Raw genomic sequence first — 19,656 nt, 5'->3', positions numbered from 1 at the left:
GGACACTTTTAAAATAAAGTTCTCTCCTAATGATGACTTGAGCCCTGCCACTCGATGGGAGAAGCAGCAGAACCTGTAGGATCTTATTTGCAATTGACATTCACTATTGTAATTTTGTTCCTGTTTATTTTTCAATTTTTGTTTCACTGCAAAGGGACGATGATGCTCAGTTTTAAACCTGAAAATTATACAAGTTGCTTTGTCACAATAAAACTAAATGTGTACACACACACACACACACACACACACACACACACACAATATGTGGCTGGTTGGATTTGGCTGTGAGTTGTAGTTTGCCAACCCCTGGGTTAGAACAAGGAGCCAGACTGCCAGGCTCTGCTGTGTGACCTTTGACAAATGGCTAAACATTTCTGTGCTTCAGAATTCTCATCTGTAAAATGGGGATGATAATGATAACACTTGGAGAAAGTAAGATTGTACAACAGCTTTGGAAGACAGCTTTTGGCAGTTCTTCAAAAAGTTAAACATAGAGTTACCGTATGACCCAGCAATCCCATCCCAAAGTATTACTCAAGAGAAATGAAAATATACATTCCCACAAAAACTTGTTCACAGCAGAGTTATTCATAACAACCAAAAAGGGGTAACAACCCAAGTGTCTACCAACTGGTGAGTGGATCAAATGGTATAGCTATACAATCAGATAATTTTCAGTCATAATAAGAAATGCAGTACTGATTCACGCTATAACATGGATGAACCTTGAAAACATTAAGTGAAAAAAGCAAGACGCACAAGACCATATATCATATGATTCCATTTATGTGAAGTGTCCAGAATGGGCAAATCCGTGGAGACAGAAAGTAGGTTAGGTTGCTTGGGGCTGGGGGGTGGGAGTGGGGGAGTGACTGCTAATAGGTATGGGGATTTTTGTTGGATGATTAGGTCATGGGTGGGTGGCAGGGGACTGTCCTAGGGGACTTGCAAGGATGGGCCTCTGACTCCGAGAGAGACAAGGACCCACGGCAGGGCTCTGAGCAGAGGCTGACCCTCCCTGACCTAGACTACAGGGACACCTGCTGTGCTGGGGCCAGGTCCCCACCCCTCCCCTGCCTCACAGTACTTTGTTTCCTCCCCCAGGACCAGCCGGGGGCCTCCATGGGCTCCTGAGGGCCGGGCGCCAGGGCCGCGGGCGCGAGCATGGTGAGACACCAGCCCCTGCAGTACTATGAGCCGCAGCTCTGCCTCTCCTGCCTCACCGGCATCTACGGCTGCCGCTGGAAGCGCTACCAGCGCTCTCACGATGACACCACACCGGTGAGCTGTGCTGGGATGCGGCCAAAGGACCCAGGGAGCCCCAGGGCCTGGGGGAGGGGTCTCAGCTTTGACACCCTGCTGTGTGGCTCTGGACAGGCCAATGCCCTTTCTGGGTTTCAGTTTCTCCTTCTGTAAAATGGGCCTATGGAAATTCCCAAATCTACCTGACTAGGAGGGCAAGGAACATGGGTGTAGCCAGTTGTTGACTCCCCTCTGACAGTGTGGGGTGTGGGCTGCTCCAAGAGGGTGGGGTCCCCCAAGGTGAGTAGAAGTTCTCAGCTTCCTGGCAGATCCTGATGGGCAGGTAAGCAGACGGGTGGCTCTTCAAGGGGAGGGTGAAGAGCTGGGCCAGGCCATCCTGGAGCCTGGGAGCTGGCAGGGCCATGGCCTGGCACCAGGGCCCAATCACCTGAGCCACAAGCCTGCCAGGGCTGGCAGCAGGTGCTCAGCTGGATAAAGAAAGCCTCCCTTAGTGTCCGGCTCCCCAAGCCAAACCCCAGGCCACACTTCCGTCCCTGGGGCACCATCAGCCATTGGATCTAGTTTCTTCTCTGAAGGAACCCAATTCCTTCAGGAGGGAACAGAGAGAGAGATAAATGGTGTTTATCTAAAAGCTTTGCTGCCTGGAAAACAACTTTCTCCTCCCTCCTGCTTGTCTGAACAAAGAGGCCAGCCTCCAAATTCAGCCAGCCCCAACACGGGCTGGAGTGGCCGGGGCGGAGGTCAGAGGCCAAGCATCACTAGACTACATCTGGATGTGGAGGTTGGGGGAGCTTGTCCACCTCCCTGCCCTCCCTCTCTGCCTGTGCTGGTAGGGACAGAGGGACAGAGCACTCGACTGAGTCGGGAGCCTGTTCTCATGACCCCCAAATGGTAAGCAGCAGGTACCACCTGTGGGTACCTGGCCTGAGTCATTGCCGTGTACCCACTCTAGCACACAGGAGGCAACATGCCCAACTGAGGCAAGGGAGAGGAGGGACCTGCCCAGGGCAGCCTGTCCGTCCCATGTGCTGTGCTCCGAGCTCCATTCTCCCCTGAGGCAGCGGAAGGAAGTCAGCAGGGCCTCCACGTGTCGGGAGGGCAGGAGCTCGCGGTCTGCTGACACCCAGGTGTCTGTCTGTGTGCCGGGCGCTGAGCTGAGCACTGACACGTGGCCACCCCTGTTGCTTCCAAGCCCGTGAGCTAGATGTCATCGCCACCGCTTCACATGCGGAAACAGAAGCCAAGGACGTCCGTGACCAGGACAAGGTCACGCAGCTAGAGAGGGGCAGAGCTCGGATCTGGCCCTGCACGGTGTCCAGCGCTCTCGGTGGGGGTGGGATGGGAAGACTGCTGAGGCTGAGGAAGGGAGGAGAAGGATGGCTGAGCTCCCAAGCAGGAAGCCCTTAGCCGTCGGAAGAGACACTGGAGGAAGGCGGCTCTCTCCCAGGGCACCTCACACCTCTTGGTGGGCCCAGGGCCAGCCAGTTCCAGGCTGTGGAGTCAGGAAGTGATGGGTCTTGGCTGTGGCCCGCCCAGGGCCCAGGCTAGAGGAAGTGGTGGGTTGAGGCCAGTTTTGAGTTGACTGGGGGCCCAAGCGGCATAGGCTCTGCAAATGCCAAGGCCTGAGGTGCCAGGTATGGGGCAATGGCCGGAGGCTGCAGGCCACAGCCTGGGAGAGGCTGGGAGAGGAGAGAGGGTTTTGCAGCAACTCTGGGTGGCAGGGCCTCTGCAGAAAGGGCTGAGCTCACCTCAGGCAACCCGCACCTCGCAGCTGAGGATGAGCGGGCGGCCCACCCCGGCCCTTAACTCAGCTCCACTCCCGCTTCCTCTCCCACTTCCTGGGTTCCAGCCTCCGCGGGCTCACCCTTCTCTCCCTGGCTCTCCTCTCTTCTCTTTTCTCTCCCCAGTCCCTCCCCAGACAGCTGGGCCAGAACCGTGATGGGGGCTGGGCTCCTGGCCTGACACAGTGAAAGCAACAGCAATCTGGTGTCTCAAAGTCAGGGCTGGTGCAGAGAAGCTGCTCTGTAAATTTTGCTGAACAAATAGAGGCCCAGAGTGAGCTCTGGGAGCGCAGGTTGGGGAGTGAAAGGAGAGCCCCTCGGGCCTGGAGAGGCCTCGGCCAGGGGGAGCGGGCCCAGCTTTGGGCCTGTGCCTTTCCTCATCCCCACCTTCCCCTCCTCCTTTGGGCATCCCCTTACCCCTCCACCCCCCATGCCCCCACCAGGCACTGCCTCCGCTCAGGACCTCTTGGGGGAGCCTCTTGTGTCTCCCAAGTCAGGGAAGCCTAGGGTCAAGTTCTTCAGTGAAGCTGAACCCCTCTGGGCCTCTTCTGTGCAGTGAGGTGACACACAGGTGGTGAGTCACAGAAGCACTCATCCTCAGGCTGGGAACAAAGTGTGAGAGTAACAGTTAATGTTTATTGAGCACCTATTGTATGCGGGGAGCTTATGGCTTACAGGCATTGCCCTGTTGATTGTTCTAACACCCTGTTGGGGCATATTTAATTGTTATGCCCTGTTTATGGATGGGGAAATCAAGGCTTGAAGCCCCATCCGTGATAGATTTGCAGCAAGAGCGTCAGGAAGTTGGAGGCTGCCAGGAAGACAGGCGGGTTTTAAGTCTGGGTGTGTTTATTTATTTATTTATTTTAATTCATTAATTTTGGGGGTGGCATTGGGTCTTCGTTGCTGCGCGCGGGCTTTCTCTCGTTGCGGCGAGCTGGGGCTACTCTTCGTTGTGGTGCACGGGCTTCTCGTTGTGGTGGCTTCTCTTGTTGCGGAACATGGGCTCTAGGTGTGCGGGCTTCAGTAGTTGTGGCGCACGGGCTTAGTTGCTCCGCGGCATGTGAGGTCTTCCTGGACCAGGTATCGAACCTGTGTCCCCATCATTGGCAGGCAGATTCTTAACCACTGAGCCACCAGGGAAGCCCCAAGTCTGGGTGTGTTTAAAGAAGAAAGGCAGGACGGGGAGGAGGACTTGGGAAGTTGCCTGACAGAGAGAAGAGCAGGGACCGGGAGCATTTGGGACAAGTTGGGGAATGGCTTGAATGCCAGGCTAGGCACCCTCAGTGCTTCACTGGTTAAGAGCTGGCCCCGCGGTACTGGACGGGGATCCTGGGGAGGGAAGAGGGGTGCAGGGAGCCTGGGAAGGAGCCCCCGCCCCGCTGCTCTCCATCCAGGTTGGCCTCCTTCCTTCCTGCCCCTCCCCACCCCTCACATTCCCATCTCCTCCAACCCTCTGCTCACACTGTCCCCTCCCCCCAGGACACACACTTGACAAATAAGGAAACAGGAAACTGAGGACCAGAGGGATGAAATGACGTCCTCTCCTGCCCCCCAACACCGAGGAAGTGGAGGAGCCTGGCAGCAGAAGGCTGGCTCGCTCGACAGCTAGGAAGCGGAAGCAAAAGCTTTTTATAACTGGGGATAATTAATTGGTTGTTGTCTGTGACTCATTACTCTAATATTGCCAATTAAGGATGGGGCAGGACAGAAGGCGGCTCTCAGGCCATCCCCACAGGGGGCCCTGAAGACTCTGCATTTGTGGGAGGCAGCGCAGTGTCAAAACCAGCTTCTTTGTAGCAGGAGGGATATAGGTCAGATGCCTGGAGGAACTTCCAGCCCGAGACGTTGAAGGAGACCGTCAACTCTCTCGCACTTCTATGGTATGTTTGCCTTTTGAAGGGTGTTTTAAGCTTCCTTTGACCCCCTCTGTCTTATGGACGGGGCTCCAGGAAGAGGAAGTGATTTATTCAAGCCTAGGAGTTGAAGGCACGGCTTGTACTGCGTCTGCTTGCACCCCCAGTCCCGTGCCCTCTCCCCCGTTCCACACCAAACAGTCTTGCCTGGGATGTGTTGGTTACTTACTCAATCAACAAACCTGTCCTGATACCTGCCCTGAGTCCAGCGGTCAAAGGTATATCAAACCTGGTTCCTCCCTCCCTTGAAGGGCTCCTAAGTGGGTGGGGAGCAGATCAGAACAGACCTCCAGACCACCCAGGGTGATCACTGCCGGGGCCCAGGGACACCGCAGGCAGGAAAGCTTGCCTGAGCTGGTGTCAGAGAGAGTTAGCGCATCATGTCATGCCAGAGTGGGGAAGGTCGGGGAGCTGCATGTTACAAGAGTGTCTTGTGTTTGGGAACTGAAAGCGATTTGGCCCAGTGCAGCTCTGGTGTTAGGAGGGAGAGCGTGTGGCCAAGGGGACCTGAGCCAGAAGCTGTGCTGGGGAGCCTGCACTCCATCCTGGGAGGTGGGAGCCCAGTCGGACTCGGTCTGTGCAAGGACCACTCTGGTTCAATCACGGAGAATGCGCTGAGGGGCCTTGAGTGGAGGCGGGGATGGCAGGGAGCTAGACAAGAAAGGCTGAGGCCTCAACTAGGGGGAGGGGTCTGCAAAGAAGTAGCAAAGGGAGGGATTCTAGAGACGCCTAGACGGTGCATTCAGCAGACTGGCTGCAGAAGAGAATTTTGATGATGCCTCCCGTCATCCCAAGATTTCCACCTGGCTGGATGAGGCCATTCCTGGAGTCGGGAAACCATGCTGTGCCCAGGGGGTGTGTGAGAGGCCGCGCGGTCTCAGGAGTGTCCAGGAATAGCGCAGTGGGGGCGGGTGGAACACAGACAAAATACACCCCCCCACCCCACCATTGCCTACCTCTTTCGATGGGAGCACCTCCCACCATGGCAGGAAGACACCTGCTGCTGGGAAATCCATCAGCACTCCGTCACCCTTCACCCTCCACACAGCCATCCCGGGATAACCTGCCTCACCCGTTCACAGCACTGCCCTTCGCTCCGCTGTCCCTTCTGCCTGGAATGCCTTCTCTCTTGTCTCTGCCTCTCAAGGCTCATCGCAGATCTCTATTCCTCTAAGAAGTGTCCCCTTCAGACAAAAGAGTCAGGCCTCCTTCCCTGCCTCTCCCCTTCCCCTGGGCTCCCGCAGCATCTCAGGCCTGGGCTGCCCATGTGGGTCCTGACTTCCTGTTTCTCCCGCTGGACCGTGAGTGTGCTGAAGCCAGGGCCTGGCTCAGAGGAGGACCTCAGGCAAGGAGTGGGAGGAAGACCGAGCGGGTGACTTGAAGAGCAAGTGAGGAAGCCAGTGAGGGTGGGGAGGCTGGACCCGCGATGAGCTCCCGGGTGAGCACCCCAAGGAACATTGGGTGGTCCGGAGAGTAGGGGCGCATGTGCATTCCAGTGCCCCTGGCTGTGGCTGACAGGGAGGGGTGCTGACTCAGCCGAGGGACCTCCCAGGCCACCCTTGGAGGTGGGGTCAGGCTCTGCCAGTGGGAGGAGGAGGGGGTGAGTTTCCCAGCTGGCTCCCCACGTTCTTGTCCTATCGATAGCACGTGGGCCTGTGGCAGGGCTATGGGGCAGGGAAGAGTGGATCTCACTCAGGAACCAAGGTGGGCTCCCTGGAGGAAGCAGCCTTTGGAATGGGCTCCAGGGTGTGACTGGAGTCAGCCAGACGCACCTGGCCATTCCTGGCTAAGGGAGCTGCGGCCTGAACTCTACCCTGCCTCCTCCAGTGACTTAGTGTGTGGCCTTAGACAAGGCCAGACCCTTTCTGGGCCTCAGCTTGCTGTGGGTGAGGTGGAGGTACAAACCCACGCCCCAAGGGTCCAGTTAGATAACAGATACCAACGTGTCTCACGTCCTGAACAGGACAGACCACTGTTCCAACTCGGGGAAAACGTGTCCTCCCTACACACTTTCAAAGGGATGGCTGTTCCCTTCTCTGGTGCTTTGCGGGAGAGGGACCCAGCAGGTCAGAGAGGAGCCCTCTGAGCTTCAATTCTCCCACTTCTAAACTGGCGATGATAAGAGCCATTTTATCCTATAAACCTTGCAGGTTTGCCATGAGGATAAGAAAATGGGAGATGATATTATTGCATCCATGAGAGAGAGGAGAGGCTGGCAGAAGTTGTTGCAGCACAGGGAGCTAAGGATTTATTGCTGTAATAAAGCCAGGCCGTCGCTGGCTTTCGGGAACCCCCGCACCCCACCTCCTCCTCTCTGAACGGCACTGAGGGGGCCGGGCGTGGTCAGGCCACGCTCCCGGGAAGACGAATAAGCACTTGTTCATGCCCTCTGTGACCACCTTGCGTGTCTGCTTAGGGAGCATGTATGGGGCAGGAGGTGATGGGCGTCAGCAAGAGGCTGTGGCCACTCACCACCCTGTGGCCTTGGCCGGGCCCCCTGCAGGGCGCTGGGATAATCCCTCCTAAGGGCCCCCAGCTCTTCTGCTCACGTCTCCCCAAGGGCTGACGCAAGCCACAGGATGCTCGGGGAAGGACGGGGTGCTCCAGGCTGAGCCTGGCTTCATTCTCCTGCCTAATGAGCCACTCTGAGTGCACCCTGGCAGAAGCAAGGGCAGACAGAGGCCTAATTGCCCAGCTCCCTGTAGCCCAGAAAAATAAATCCAGCCTCTTAGGCTGTCAGGAGCTGGCTGGGGGCTGGGGATTTTAATCCTTTTCCCTACTCGGCCCTAATGCTGAGATCCATCTCAAACCTCCCTAGGCTGCCTCCTCCCCCAAATCTCCTGGGTCAGAGCCAGAGTAATCCCGCCAGGGCTGCCCAGCTCTCTCTTCAGGGAGCTCCACACACCGTTCCCAGCTGACATTCACCAGTCTCCCCGTTAGGAACTTGGCGAGGATGAAACAGGAGGACGATTAGAGGAGCCGGTGTGCCCGAGGTGCAGCCTGCAGGTGGACAGACTAGGCGGGGAGGCACCCCTCAATCGCTCTCCAGTCTCTGCAAGGCTGTGTGGTGCTGGGGGCACAGCTGGACTCTGGGGCCTCAAGCAGAGCCGGGACCCCAGGAGTGGCACAGGGAGCTGAGCTCAGCCACGTGGAAGGAGCCGTGCCAGGCGGAGCCGGCACGCGGGGAAGGGCTGCCTTGGGACAGACTAGAAAACCTAGAAACAGCCCACACACATCTGAGAGCGTGCTGTGTGGTAGACAATCACGGAAATCATTGCAAATATCACAGACCGTACAGGGACAGCTGAAGTATCCATCTGGTGCAAGTAAAATTAGATCCCTGTCTCTTACCTCAAATCAAAAGAAATTCCAGATGGACGAAATGTATTTTTTTCTTTTTTTAAGCTTTTTTTTCTGTTTAGGAAGCACACATTTGTTGAGAAAATTCAAATAACTCGGAAAGATGTAAAGTCAAAGAAATTCTACTCTTCATGCTTTAGAGGAAAGGCTTTGAAACCTCTCTCCATACACGTATACACACATATGGAGCTATAGATAGGTAGGTGGATTACAGATTCGAGTGTAAACAAAGAGAAATTATCAGTGTAAATATGAATTAAATCTATAATCGTGGGCCACCTGCCCTAAACACGATACCAAAGGCAAAGACCCATAAAGGAAAAAGAGGTAGATCTGACCGCGTAAAAATGTAAATGTTTTAAACAAAAAGCATGAAAAACAAAATTAAAGTCAACTGATAAAATAAGAAAAAGTAGACAATCTATATGAAAGTTACTACTCTTACCTAGAGAAAGCGTTTATAAACCCCTAAGAAGCCAGTGGCCCAAACGAAAGCTGCCAGGCTCTGTGCCTTTGCACCACCTTCCACTCCCTCCCTCTGCCCTTACCTTGTCAGGTAAGCCCATTCCAGCAAGCCCATTCCTTTCAGCTTTGCTGCCTCCAGAGAGCCCTGCAGACCACCCCTTCCCCCGTAACTGGCAGTGTGCTCCTCGACAGCCCTTGCTTGCCCCATTCGCCACACTCGTTTCTACGACTGGCGTTGCCTGCTGGCTGGTCAGTCTTCTGTGCAGGTTGCTCAGAGGAGAGTCCAAGCCTGATCCGTCTCCCAGTGTCCAGGGCTCAGCACGTGTGTGGAATGACTGGAAGAGAGTGGTGGCGCGGGTGTGGAGGGTAGATGCTGGAATTGAGTTTGGTGTGGGGTATGAAGTAGGGGTCTAATTATATATTTTTTTACCAAATGGATGTCCAGATGTCCCAGTACCATCTGTTGAATTCTCCATCCTTTCTGTACTAATTTACCTGGTATTAATCCTGTGTCCATCCTTCCAGGCCATTCCCTGTCTTTGGGTCTCAGTTTCTCCAGTTCTTAATTGGACCTTTAGAGGATGAGGCAAGATGACCTCTGAAATCTTTTCTAACTCTGAAACTCCAAGGTTCCCGCCCTGGCTCTGCCTGTGACTTGCTGTGTGACCTTGGGCAAGGCCTTGCCTCTCTGAGCCAGTTTCCTCCTCTGTCAGACAAGGATAATTACATGTCTTGCTTCTTGTTGCTTTGGGATGGTTGAAGCTGGAGGCACCCAGAGCTGGGTGTGAATTCTGGCTCCATCATTACGTTTGCCCTTTGTGACCCTGGGCAGCTCACTTCCCCTCTCTGAGCCCTGGTTTCCTCCAACTATTCCGTCTGCTTTGCAGAGCTGTGGAGAGGGCAAGATGTGAAGCAGCAGGTAGAGGGCTCTTAGGACTGCCCCACCCCCAACTCTGCGAAGTGCTCACACAGGGCTCTGTCCTCCGTGGCCAGCGATGTGGGATCTTCTTCCTTCAGCCTTGCCGGCTCCTAGGACTGCAGCCTGCAGAGCTGGGCCTGACCTCTGCATCCCCCCTGACCATGGCACCGACGCTGGGCTGGGAGGGGGCGATCCGCTTGGCTGTCTTCATCAGCTGGGGATATGTGATGTAGAGCAGGGGGCGGGGAAGACTTGATAAATGTCTTCACATAATTAAAGGACTGTCAGACACGAAATGATAATTATAGGAACGATCATGGATTTGGCAACTACGGCTTACATCTGTAATCCCATTTGAGCCTGGCAGTCCTCCTGTGAGGTAGAGGTGATGTCATCCGCAGGAACAGAGGAGGAAGCTGAGGCTTGAGGTCCCGAGTGATTGGCCCGCAGCCATGCGGCTAGTGGTAGAGGGCGGGGAATGAAAATCCAGCCCTTGATTGTATTCCCCCCACGCCCTGGTCATTTGACCCGTGTTCTTGCCCTTTTGCCGGACTTGTTCTCTGTGGTGTCAGAGAACCAGCTGCAGGGTGGCAGCCGAGGAGGCAGAAATCAGCTGCACCTCAGGCGGGGATGGAGGCAAGGACAACTTCTGACACCCTGCCGTTGCCAGATACTTCTGTCCAACACTGCCGTCCCCATTTTACAGAGCAGGAAGCCGGCACTCAGGGAGGATAAAGCAATGTCTTCTCCAAGGTCACCCATTTAGTAGGTGGCCAGTCACACCCAGCATTCCTGGACTCCCAAACGCAGCCTGCCTCTATCCGGCTGCTGTCTCAGAGGGAAGCATTTTCAGCCCAGAGGAGGGCCCGGCAGCACCCACAGGGGGAGTGCCCATCTCTGGAGCTGTGGGAGCAGAAGCAGGGCAAGCTCCTATCCTGGAGGACGCAGAGGCGGTCTCTGGCCCGGAGGACAGGCAGGGAACAGGAGTCCAGCGAGACAGCTCTGCCTCCGCCAGTGAACCTGAGGTCATGGGGGCACCAAGGGCAGGGAGGCGGCTCGCGCTCAGGGGCCGTCCTGACGCGGATTTCAGTCTCCAGGGTCAATTCGGGGGACCCAGGGGAGGTGCTCCAGGCCCCGGGGGGACCCCAGCAGTGTGAGCAGTGTCTGTGTGCGTTCTGGCCCAGGGCCGCGGTCTGGGGTGGGCAGGGGCCCACAGCAGGCAGTACACGTCCTGTGCGGGGCTGGGCTTTGTGGCTGCAGCGCTCTGTGACCCCGTGAGCCCCAGCTGCTAATAGGCTCTCTCTCCACACACACATTCTCCTCTAAATGCAGAAGGCTGGGGGTGGGACAGAGACAAGAGGGGCGAGGAGAAGACGTGACAGCCAACGGGAGACGGTGGGCAGGAGAAACTGGCATACGGTTGCCTGTGTGGGGTGGAGGGTCTCGTCTTCCTGGAGGATGGGGGCAAGAGTGGGAGGAGACGGGATGGGGCCGGGCCCTGGGATTCTCCGCCACAGTCACCCCTGTAACAGGGATGGAGCCCCCTGCCCCACCCGCAGCCAGGGCCCGTCCCCTTCCCCAGCTGCTCTCAGCCCTTCTTCCTTGCGCCTTGACCATCATCCTGCTCCCAGGCAGCTGCAAGACTGGAAGGAAGGGGCTGTGGTGTCACAATGGGAGCTCCTTCCCTTGGTTCCCTGGGGACCCCAGGCTTCGCCTGAGGATAAATCTGGGGTTGGGTGATGTCCTTGTCCACTGGTGGCCCCAAGACCTCCCTGCATCCCCACCATGTCCACACCTTCTGTTCCTCACACCATGTCTGAGCACCTCCTTGTGATCCGAGGGATGTGGGCCCAGGGTGCACAGAGATACCTCAGCCATCCCTGCCCTGAAGGAGTCCACAGCCCAGTGAACTGTCCCTCAGTGTGCACCTACTGTGTGCCGCTTGATGTATATCACCTCATTGAACATCAGCCCTCCACAGTAGGGGGTGTTATTCCCATTTTATAGGTGAGGAAACTGAGGCTCAGAGGGGTTAAGTAACTCACCCAAGTGGCAGAGCCAGGTCTGTCTCCCTCTTGAGCCTGGGCTCTTTCCACCTCCACAATTCAGAATGTGATTGACAGTCAAGTTGATGGGTACCAAGAGTCTGTGCAGAAGCAGTTAAGAGAGGGAGGTCCTGGGACTTCCCTGGTGGTCCAGTGGTTAAGACTTCTACTTCCCCGCCATACTTCCACTGCAGCGGGCATGGGTTCGATCCCTGGTAGGGGAACTAAGATCCCACATGCCACGTGGCATGGCCAAAAAAAAAAAAAAAAAGAAAGAAAAGAAAAAAGAAAAGGACGTCTTGGGAGCTGGAGGGATGGGAGAGCTTTCTGAAGGAGAAGAAGGCTTGGCCTAGGGTGTGGACTCCAGCAAGAGAGGATAAAGGACTCTCAGGAGGCCGAACTGGGTCTGGGATTAACATGCCTGGGTCCCAGAGGGCAAGGGCGGGTTTTGCGAGAGCTGTGCGGGGCTGGTTCCCAAGGGGGCAGCAGAGGATCGCCTCCTGCCGGGGCACCTGTGCTCAACGCCCCCCTCCACTTCTCCCCGACTTGGTCACCTTGTATACGTTGCTCAATCTCTGGCTCACCTCCACTCATCCATATTGAGCCTCTGACAAATTAGCAAAGAGCGCCCCTTCCCCAGGGATCTCGACTGTTATCTGCTCGAAAACTGTCATGACGAATAAGGACATTGCTGGTGACCGTGATGTGAGCGGCACTCGTTGCTCAGCCATATGTGGTGGCCCTTCTCTGAGTCTTGGTGTCTTTGTTTGCTCTGAGTTGGGGATAAATACCCAGGCATTGTACAGACTGTGGGAGGTGATGGAGGGCCAGTGGCTCCCCCATCCCTGCCAGCATGGCCGTGGCCTCACAGCCTGCATCTCTGGAGCAGGGCCAGGCAGGCTTGTTGGGGGGCGGAGCTGGCTCAGGCCCCTCTCCTGTAACACGCCCTGACAAGGACCATTAGTGCCATTTGGAGCCTCTTTGTCAGTGGAGCTGCTCCCCAGGCCACTTCCTCCCCCAGTTCCTGGCCTTCCCTCCCCTTTCTTCCAGCCCCTGCCATTCAGTTTTTTCCTCTGATTGTTCTTAGAGTGACCTGCCCCCTCCATCCCTACTGTGGATGGGGCCTCTTTATCCCCATGTACAGGCTCCCTGTGGCCGTGGGACCTCTGGCTTTCAGCTCCCAGGACTTTCATCCCTGGGTGGCCCCCAGCCCCGGCTCATGCCTGGCTCCAATAATGGGGTCCCTAGTTCTTTGTCGCGGTTCCCAGGGGTAGGGAGGGGCGGCAGCCCCTCATTCTTGCCCCGTCCTCCCTGCCCCACTCTTAGGATCCAGCCAAGTGAGGACCGTGGCCCTTAGTTCACAGGACCCCTGTGTGCTGTGGGCCCTCCCGACACCTGCGGTCTTTCTGGCCACCTGTCAGAACTGCCCCTGGGTCCTGCATCACACATCACCCTAGGACATTCCCCACCCTCCGGCACCTGTGGCGGGTTCTCTACCTGCCACTGTCCCTGCAGCTATTTCCCTGGTCCCATGGGACTCCATGCTGCTGGCCTGGGACAGGACCCATCATAGGCAGAGGCTTACCCCTCACCCGGGCCCTTCTCAGAACCTTGTCCTCTGGCCAGAGGCCTTGCACCTGCTGAGGCAGAGTGATCTCTGTGGACAGATGGCCACTCACCGCTGCTGGCTCGGGGTTCACAGAAGACCAAGGGCTCCTCTGTGGAGGTAGGGTGGTAAGCCCCGGTGAAGTCTCTCCTGGGTGGGCATACTCATGCCAGAGTAGGAGAGAGGATCTTTGCTCACCTGCCATCTCACTATCGAATCTTCCCTAAGTTGCCACCTACCCTGGGAATATGAAGGCCACCCAGATCTTCAAGGTGCTTACAGTGTAGCGGGGGGGGCCGACATATAGAAGGACAGTTCTAGAACTGCAGGGTCTGTGCCTTAACCGACACGGGGGCAACAGTTATGGAAGCTCTGAGGAGATGGGGTCCACCCTGCTGGGAGGGGCAGGCCTCAGGGAGCAGGAGGGTTGCCCTGTGGACCAGAGTGGGGCTGCTTTCTAGATGGAGCCATCGGGATTAGAACCGCAGCTCCAAGCTGGCTGTCCGGTGCAGGAAGGATCAAAGAAGCCCGGACAGCTGCGGGGAGCCCGGCAAGGGGCCCGGGAAGTGGCTGGGTGAGAGATGCTGAGCTGCTCCAAGCCCTGCAGCCCTCCAGCCCCTCAAGGTGGAGGGTGGTCTTGGTTGTCTCCTGCACTGACTTCCCCTCAAGGGCTGTTGTTTGTACTGATGATCTCAGCAGTTTCCCAGAGAGCAGGATGTTCCAAGCTTGTTGTGCTTCTGAGATAAGGGGACGGATGAAAGCAGGGATGAGCCCAAGGGCCCAGCGGAAGTGCCTGCAGGCCTCTCGGGAAGCAGCAGAGGTGGCTGGCGGCAGCAGCCCCCCGCCCCCCGCCAGGAGAGAGGGGCCACCCCTGCTGGGGGTTGTAGAACACCGCATTCCTTCAACTCTAGAGGCTGGGGCACTGCTCTTTAATCCTCTTCTAACTTGCTGTGTGACTTGGGCAAGTCACTTCACCTCTCTGGGCCTCAGTGTAGCAGGGGGCAGAGGTGAGGAAGAACATCTACTTTGCAGGCGTGTGTGAGGAGGGAAGGAGGTAAGGAATGTGACCCTCAGACTGCGGATCACCCTCCCAGTGTGAAGGCCTAGGCAGATATGGCCTTTGCTCCTGGAGACTGGTGCACACTGGAAGGGCCTCAGGCTGCAGCACAAGGGGCCCAGCTCTGGCTCCCCACTGTTTTGTGACTTGGGGCTCAGTGATGTTGGATAGGTCACATCCCTCTCTGAGCCTCAGGTCCCCACCCGTGTGAAGAGGGCAGTGATCCCTGCCTGGCAGCGGGGCTACAAAGGGGGAGGGGTGGGAGCATGCTGGGTGGATGTGGCCTGGGGCCATCCCTGCCCCACTTGACCCCTTTCCTCGTTTGGACCCTCCAGTGGGAGCGCCTGTGGTTTCTGCTTCTCACCTTGACCTTCGGCCTCACGCTCACCTGGCTGTACTTCTGGTGGGAAGTCCACAACGACTACGATGAATTCAACTGGTGAGTGGGTATCAGGGGGCGGGGGCCTGGGGCCTGGTCATCCGGCGGCTGAGACGGGACGGGGCTTGGGTTTGAGTCTCTCTCCCGGGCTGGTCCTCAGGGCTGTGCCACCACTGGCCACCAAATCTCTGTATAGCCTTGGGGGACACAGTCCTCTGGAGAGAACAGAGGCTTAGCGAGGAGCTGAGACCTCCTCCCTCAGCGCTGCTGTCATGAAAATCCGAATGTAACATGGGGGCAGAGCTCAGCTGGGGGCTGGGACCTCTGACCCCTTTGTAGACAAGGACTCCAAGGCCCAAAGAGACCAAGGCCTCAGCAGAGAAGGTGGCCCCAGACCCCAGGCCTCCTAACTCCCTGAGCAGGGCCTTGGGCAGGGCTGGTAGGTGGTTCTAGGGAAGATCAGGGTCCTTTGTGGACAGCAGCCTTGGGTCCAAGGGCAGAGCTGAGGCTGGTACCCGGGTGCACGAGGGCACCTGTTTCTTCCTCACCCCCACCCCCGCTCCCCCATTGTCTGCCTTTGTTAAACAGTGAAAGGCACAGAGGAGGGGACGTTCCCTCGGTTCTAGTGGGAACGCCCCCATTGACAGGTGTGGAAACTGAGGCCCAAGTTCACACAACCAGTTGGGGGCAGAGTTGGGGCTTGGCAGCCAGTGCTCCCTGTCCATCCAGTGCTGCCTTTTCCTTTTGGTTAGAAGTTCAGGGGCTTCCCTGGTGGCGCAGTGGTTGAGAGTCCGCCTGCTAATGCAGGGGACACGGGTTCGAGCCCTGGTCCGGGAAGATCCCACATGCCACGGAGCAACTAAGCCTGTGCGCCACCACTACTGAGCCTGCGCTCTCGAACCTGCGAGCCGTGACTACTGAGCCTGCATCCCACAACTACTGAAGCCCGCACGCCTACAGCCCGTGCTCTGCAACAAGAGAAGCCACCACAGTGAGAAGCCCACGCACCACAATGAAGCAATAGCCCCCGCTCGCTACAACCAGAGAAAGCCCGCGTGCAGCAACGAAGACCCAACGCAGCCAAAAATAAATAAATAAATAAATTTAAAATAAATCAATCAAAAAGAAAGAAGTTCAGCTCAGTGTGACCATGGGCACATAAGTGTGAGTCCTCAGTAACTGACCTCATCAGGTCTTCTTGAGGATGAAATAAGATGATGGAAATGGGAGGGCTCCAAGCTCACCTAAACCTGAGGGCTGCTTCCTGGGAGGCCGCATCTCCAGCTGGTGGCCATTGTGTTAGCATTTAGGATTTCTGGACTCTGGGTTTCTGAAGGGCTGTGGTTCTAGGATTTTGTGATGGTCCTAAGATGCGGTTCACGGAGCCTGAGCATCCACTCCCCTCTGCATGGCACTAGGCTGTGCTTCTGCTACTAATGAGCTCAATAAAGGACCGGCTGCCGTCCCGCTGCAGCCCAGCAAGATGAGCCGGAGCCCCAGCCGAGTCCCAGAGGTGACCCCTGGCCTTTATTAAATGCCATAAATCAATTACTCATCCTTCAGGTATCCAAAGCACAGGCACTGCTGTGGGCAAAAGGGAACATTCTCTGCTGGCCCTCGACTGTAGACCCTGGACACTTCTGCTGAACTGCAGGTGTGCTGCCCAGGTGATGGTCTACCCCCAACATGTACAGAAGGAGAAGCTAAGGCCCAGAGAGGGGTAGGACTCACCCAGGGCCACACAACCATTTGGTGCCAAATACACATACTGGGGACAGTCGAGGAGACTGAGGCTCAGAGAGGTTAAATAGCCTTTCCAACGTCACACAGCAAGATGCAGTCAGATCTGGGACAGGGACTTGAACCTTCCTGACTGTATCATGCTGTCCACGGAGATACCCCACTCTGCAGAGAGTGAGCTCCCTGTCACTGGGCAGCTCAAGCAGAGGACGGATGCCTGCCCTGTCGAAGAGGCTGCAGAGGGAAGGGCTGCCTGGGGCTTAGGGATGGCCTGAGGACCTGCAGCTCCCTCACCCTGTCACCTCAGTTTCTTGGAGTCGGTGCTGGGATTCAGGAGCCCCTGGCCTGGTCCTCAGGGTCTAGAGAGTCTCCGGGGATAGCTCATGAAGAAGAGAAGGTGACTGAGACCGAGGTGGTCAGGGCTAGACAGGGAAAGCCAGGAAGGGACCATCTGGGCTGTTGCCGTCCAGTGGGGGCTCCCTGCCAAAAGGGAGAGACAGTGGAGCCAGAACACTTTGCAGGAGTAGTCGCCAGGGCCGGGGCCTGCCCTTCTTTGGCCCTCAGTTTCCCCAACAGATTTTCCACTGGGATCTGAGGGTGAGGGCCAGGGGAGGGCAGATGCCCCATAGTGTCCTCCTGGTGTCCCCTCCCAGCCCCCTGCCCAGGCCCAAGATGGCAGCAAGCCTGAAGCTGCCTGGCGCCGGCTCAGTTTCTCTGATGACGTGTGCCAGTTGCTGCCTTCTCTGAGCCTCAGTTTCCCCAATTGTACAGGGAGGATATGGGTGGTTCAGTCTTTCTGGAGAGCAACTAAGCAGCATCTATCAGGAACCTTAAAAAGTTCATTCCCTTTGGCCCTGTAATCCTATTTGTAGGAGTCTATCCTGAGGAAATAATTAATAATACAGAAAGGTATGTGCAAAAAAAAAAAACTTAATTTATGATAGTGAATAATTGGAAACAATTGTCGTTAGTAGGAAGTTGGCTTCATATGGTACATTAATTCCATAGGAGACCACGTGACTATTAAAAACCTCACATTTCCTCAGGATTTTAGTGACTTCAGTAAATGCTTGTGTTAATTAGAAGCAGAGAATTGAGTACTTACCATGTTCCTCACCTCACTTCATCCTCAGGAAACACTATGAAGGGCACTTTGTTATCCCCATCCTGTAGGTGAGGAAACTAAGGCTCAGGGAAGTCAGGTATTACATTTTATCAATCCTAAGACCTCATCTTTTCACATGTTAACGTTGAAATTGAGATGAATGTCACAATCAATGGCATCTTAGATTCAGGGGAGCCTGTCACCTCCACAGAGTCCTGCAAGCCAGGGGATTTGAATCTGCGTGTGCCTCCCTCCAACGCCTGAACTCTGACTGCTGTGCTGTACGCAGCGGGGTCCCGGCTTTGCTGTTTACACAAATATATAAGCGGGGTTGGGGGGCGGGGCTTCCCTGGTGGCGCAGTGGTGAAGCATCCGCCTGCCAATGCAGGGGACACGCGTTCGAGCCCTGGTCCGGGAAGATCCCACATGCCGCGGAGCAACTAAGCCCGTGCGCCACAACCACTGAGCCTGCGCTCTAGAGCACGCGAGCCACAACTACCGAGCCTGCGTGACACAGCTACTGAAGCCCGTGTGTCTAGAGCCCGTGCTCCGCAACAAGAGAAGCCACCGCAATGAGAAGCTGCGCACCACAATGAAGAGTAGCCCCTGCTCGCCGCAACTAGAGAAAGCCTGCGTGCAGCAACGAAGACACAATGCAGCCATAAATAAATAAATAAATAAACAAACATTTATAAAATAGCAGCCTTCTTAAAAAAAAATATATATATATATAAGCAGAGGGGGGAACCCGCTGGAGGGAGTCAGCAAAGTTTCAGTGATGGTTACTTCTGTGCAGTAGAATCAAGGGGAACTGTCTTCTTGTTTATGCTTCTTGGCATGCCCAGGTGTCCCCCATGAGCCATCCAGAGGCTGACCTATGACCAGGGAGACAATGACCTCCTCACTGAGTGGGCAGGCTCATGAGAGCTGAGAGCTGGCCGGCCCGAGGGAGCGTCCTGGCTCCCTGGTGGAGGTGTGACCCTTGCCCCTTCTCCTCCTGGCAGGTACCTCTACAACCGCACGGGCTACTGGAGCGACTGGTCCGTGCCCATCCTCATGACCACAGCAGCCGCCTTCACTTACGTCGCAGGCCTCCAGGTACGTGGGGCTGTCTCAGAGGGCAGGTGGCCCTGAGCCCAGGGGAAGGGAGACCTGGCCTGCGCTGGGCTGACGGAGGGGCCCGCCCTGGTCTGAGGAGGGCAGCTGGCTTTTCTCCTGGCTGCTGGGGCTTGGTTCCTTCAAGCGGGGAGGTCCTCTCGCTTTGCCCCCTCCTGGCATGTTCTCCCCCGCCCCCGTGGAGCATCCCGCTGGTAGGCCCCACTGCAGACTTCCTCTTCCAGGAACTCCCTCAGACTCAGGTTAGTCCCCAGGCTGGACTGGGGCATCCTGGGGGACAAGGCTGAAGTCTGCTTCAGAATCCCGGAGCCTGGAACTCCCAAAACATTAATTAGGCAGTCCAAGTGAAGCAGGGCCCAGTGACCTCTTGAGGGAAAAATCCTAGAGGAGAAGGAGCCTGGAGGCCTGGAATAATCTGGGAGGAGGCCAGGCTTGGGCTGGGTTGGGCAGGGCTGGGCATTCCCATCGCCTTCAGGGAGGTTTGCTGACTGGCTGAGCCGGGCCCAGAGAGCAGTGGGGAGCAGGGTGTCTGGGGAACTGGCAGAAACCTTCAGGTCACACCTGGTGCCTGACTCTAGCCCTGTGGGCCCCCTGTTCAGGTCCTGGCACTATGTCACATTGCCGTGGGGCAGCAGATGAACCTGCACTGGCTGCACAAGGTAAGGGCTGCCTCCTTGGGGGCCTAGGGAGGAGCGGGGAGGCTGGAGGCCGCAGCAGCAGAGGAAGAACCCGGACACATCTTCCCTCTCCTTCATTGTGATTATAATTGTTCTAGTAGCTAGCACTGAGAACTCGCTGTGTGCCCAGCACTGTTCTCGCGGTCTAGACTGTATTAACTCATTTAACCCTCACAGCAGCCCTGTGATGTTAGGTACTGTTATGATCCCATTTTGCAGTTGGGAAA

At 56.4% G+C, this 19,656-nt stretch overlaps 1 protein-coding gene across 4 annotated transcripts in view; it reads left to right on the top strand.

Annotated features, from left to right (window-relative positions):
• The window catches only part of GDPD5 (glycerophosphodiester phosphodiesterase domain containing 5), a 92,376-nt gene that overhangs the window by 46,014 nt on the left and 26,706 nt on the right, over positions 1 to 19,656 (top strand). For 3 of the 4 annotated variants that reach the window (XM_079929988.1, XM_079929987.1, XM_079929989.1), the window contains 4 exons: positions 1,105 to 1,281; positions 14,748 to 14,851; positions 18,641 to 18,734; positions 19,352 to 19,411. In XM_079929988.1, the coding sequence (XP_079786114.1) occupies positions 1,165 to 1,281; positions 14,748 to 14,851; positions 18,641 to 18,734; positions 19,352 to 19,411 (375 nt within the window). In that variant the 5' untranslated portion in view covers positions 1,105 to 1,164. Of the gene's footprint in view, positions 1 to 1,104; positions 1,282 to 14,299; positions 14,363 to 14,747; positions 14,852 to 18,640; positions 18,735 to 19,351; positions 19,412 to 19,656 lie in introns of those variants that run through there. The other variant, XM_079929990.1, reaches the window with a different exon arrangement.

This window comes from Stenella coeruleoalba, assembly GCF_951394435.1.
Source record: "Stenella coeruleoalba genome assembly, chromosome: 8".
Classification (NCBI taxonomy): domain Eukaryota; kingdom Metazoa; phylum Chordata; class Mammalia; order Artiodactyla; family Delphinidae; genus Stenella; species Stenella coeruleoalba.
Note: the sequence above shows the minus strand (reverse complement) of the source record. Positions and strands in the feature narration are given on the sequence as shown.